Genomic DNA, 2,934 nt, shown 5'->3' with positions numbered 1-2,934 from the left:
GTACTGAAGAGATGACGCTGATAGTCAATTTTTTTTCTTTTTTACCATAGAACTTTTTTACCAGTTTTCTTTGATACTTGAGAGATGGTATTGATAGTTAATTCTTATTCTATATCTATCTCTTTTCTTTTTTTCTGTCCTTATTTACTGTGTTTCATTTGCGGCACTCTGAAGATGGCGCTGATTCCATAATTTTTGTTCTATCTCTGTCCTTATCTTACTATTTCCTTTCCTTGTCTATCTAATAGCAATTGACCACAGAAATTAAATTATAGAAATATCGATATACTTTTATAATTTTTTTTTTAAAACTATAATGTTATAATTTCATACATATAAATATATTTGGAATATTTAACTTATATATTTGACTTATATAATTTAATAATTTTTTAAATTTATTAACTTCATTTTCAAATTTTATTTTATATGAAAGAAACATTACATGAAATATTTATTCAATATTTTGATTTTATTAATATTTATAAAAATATAAATTTTATTCTATAAAAGAAAAATCTAAGATAATTTTTAATTAATATTTAATCAATTTAATTCTGCATATAGTTAGGAATTTAAAAATTACATTTTTTGTTATTTTCATAATTTCTATTATTCAAATCATATTAAAATAATTGAAATTACCACAATATTATCACAGACGATAGTAAATTTGTATATCTTTAGGTGTCAGCAACAAAGCAAATGGCGAATATTCTCAAAGAAATATTTATCAAATAAACGAAATCTAATTTCAAAAATTTTTCTTATTAATTTTTCATTATGCCAATATTTATTATATAACAATCATTCATATTTCGTATTTTTCTTATAAACAGTTTCGTGTGAATTTCTCGTAAAAATCGATAAATTTCAAGGGTCAAACGTCGAACTTGCGCGCAGGTTTCTCTTGAAGTGTTATTTCTCTCGTAAAGGATCTACGCGTCAAAATGTCCACGTCGGTGACAGACAAGCTTCTAGATGATATGAACAGCATACCGTTGGCAGACGATGATCCACAAGGTAGGAAAGCTTGTGTACCATGTCTCTGACCTACTTTTTATAATTTCAGTATCGCATATTTCCATTATAACCTATTCTTAGATATTTTTTACTTTTCTAAGAAATATTTAATACTTGCTTTAGATCGAAATATACTTGCTTTCGCTATATGAATTATTAAATCATGATTTTAGTAAAAAATTAATTTAAAAAAGAATGAATATATTTGTGATATATTACATGCTTTGTTTATGTTTTTTATTGATATATTTTGAGATTAATATAATTAACTCTATCAATAAATCGCAACAAATATTTTTTTAATGCTTTTTAATTTTTGGATATAAAAAATAAAGAATTATTTGAAAAATATTTTTATTTCTTATAAATAATTTCATATATTATAAATGATTCTTGAAGATTTTTGTTTGGAATTTTGTTTGAAATATATGATTCTTATGAATATTAATAAATTATTATATGTAGTGATAATACCTGAAGAAGAAGTTCTGGATAATAGTTGCCATATATCAGATGCACTTGGTAGTGGACATAGCATGGATTCTATACCATCTACATTCACAAATGGAAGTTGTAGTCCTAATAGTAAGTTAAAATTTTTAATTTTATAATTTCATGAAAGAATTAAAATATTTTATATCTTTAATATTTTATAATCATAGGTTTAGATCCTGATATAAGCCCAGATGAACAAGAAGAGAAAGCGAGATTAATTGCTCAAGTGCTTGAACTTCAAAATACATTAGATGGTGAATATATTTCTAAATTATATTAATACAATTATTATATTTTATTTATAAAATATTTTATTTAAAATACTTTTTTATTTTTCAGATTTATCTCAAAGAGTAGATAGTGTAAAGGAAGAAAACTTGAAGTTGAGAAGCGAAAATCAAGTGCTAAGCCAATACATTGAAAATTTAATGTCTGCATCAAGTGTGTTTCAATCTACAAGTCCCAACACTAAAAAAAAGTGAATTCATGTTGTTATATTAGATGTTGATGAAACAGAAATCTTAAAATAATGTGATCTTTAATCTTTGAATGAATAGTACGTACATATTTTCGATTTTAATTGCTTCATTTAATGAGAAAAGAATAAAATTATTATAAATATAAGAAATCTCAAAATCTCGTTTAATATATCGCGCTTATTTTGTATTTATATATTTCATTAATCTGTGTACGTACTTTTCATGCTTAAATTTAAAAGGAAAAATTTACACATATTTCTTTTGAAACACATATTCGAATTCATTCAACTTTACAATTCAAATATGTGTATCAGAAAAAATCATTCTTTAATTTTTATTTCTTAGTCACTGCAAATGCTTTTTACTTATAAAACGCTTATAATTGTTATTTATTTGCCAAAGAATTCCATTTTGTATTTATGCAATTAATATCGCGTATAAACAAAGAATTTCAGTTATGATTTAATATAAAGTTTTATAAAGAATAAAATGTACGACTTATATGATATTAAAATATAAAATAATGTTGTTAAGATTCATAATTCGATTTCTTAGTATTTACGGGTGTATGATTCGTTTCCAAAATCATTTGTTGAAATTAATTATCACTTTTTGGCATATTTATAAATAAGAAACAAGGGTAATAAATGTTTGTAATTACGGTATTTAATCAAATATCAACATTTTTTAATTGAAGCTTTCGCTTAAGAGTTTCGATATACGTGTATGCAATGTATGTAGATGTACAAAAGAGATAAGAAATAGTTATATATATATATATATACAATTATATATGAATATAAATATATTACATATAATTATATAATATATTACGACGTATATTAGCATTCTATATAAGTTACGATATAAATGCTGCGAGCACAGTGTAAACTCAATTAATTCGTTTAATTGACTGATTAAAAACTCCACTTGACAC

General features: G+C 23.2%; 1 protein-coding gene across 1 annotated transcript; it reads left to right on the top strand.

Moving 5' to 3' along the window:
* Positions 1-653: 653 nt before the first annotated feature.
* On the top strand, positions 654-2,674 carry LOC102676295 (short coiled-coil protein B). Its single transcript, XM_006620976.2, has 4 exons — positions 654-1,023; positions 1,489-1,608; positions 1,686-1,772; positions 1,858-2,674. The coding sequence occupies exons 1-4, from the start codon at positions 951-953 to the stop codon at positions 1,998-2,000; spliced, it is 423 nt and encodes a 140-aa protein (XP_006621039.1). The 5' UTR covers positions 654-950; the 3' UTR covers positions 2,001-2,674.
* The last annotated feature ends 260 nt before the right edge of the window (positions 2,675-2,934 follow it).

Source organism: Apis dorsata, unplaced genomic scaffold (genome assembly GCF_000469605.1).
Source record: "Apis dorsata unplaced genomic scaffold, Apis dorsata 1.3 scaffold_573, whole genome shotgun sequence".
NCBI classification, from domain to species: Eukaryota; Metazoa; Arthropoda; class Insecta; order Hymenoptera; family Apidae; genus Apis; species Apis dorsata.
The sequence above is the reverse complement of the archived record's forward strand: the minus strand, read 5'-3'. Positions and strand labels throughout refer to the sequence as shown.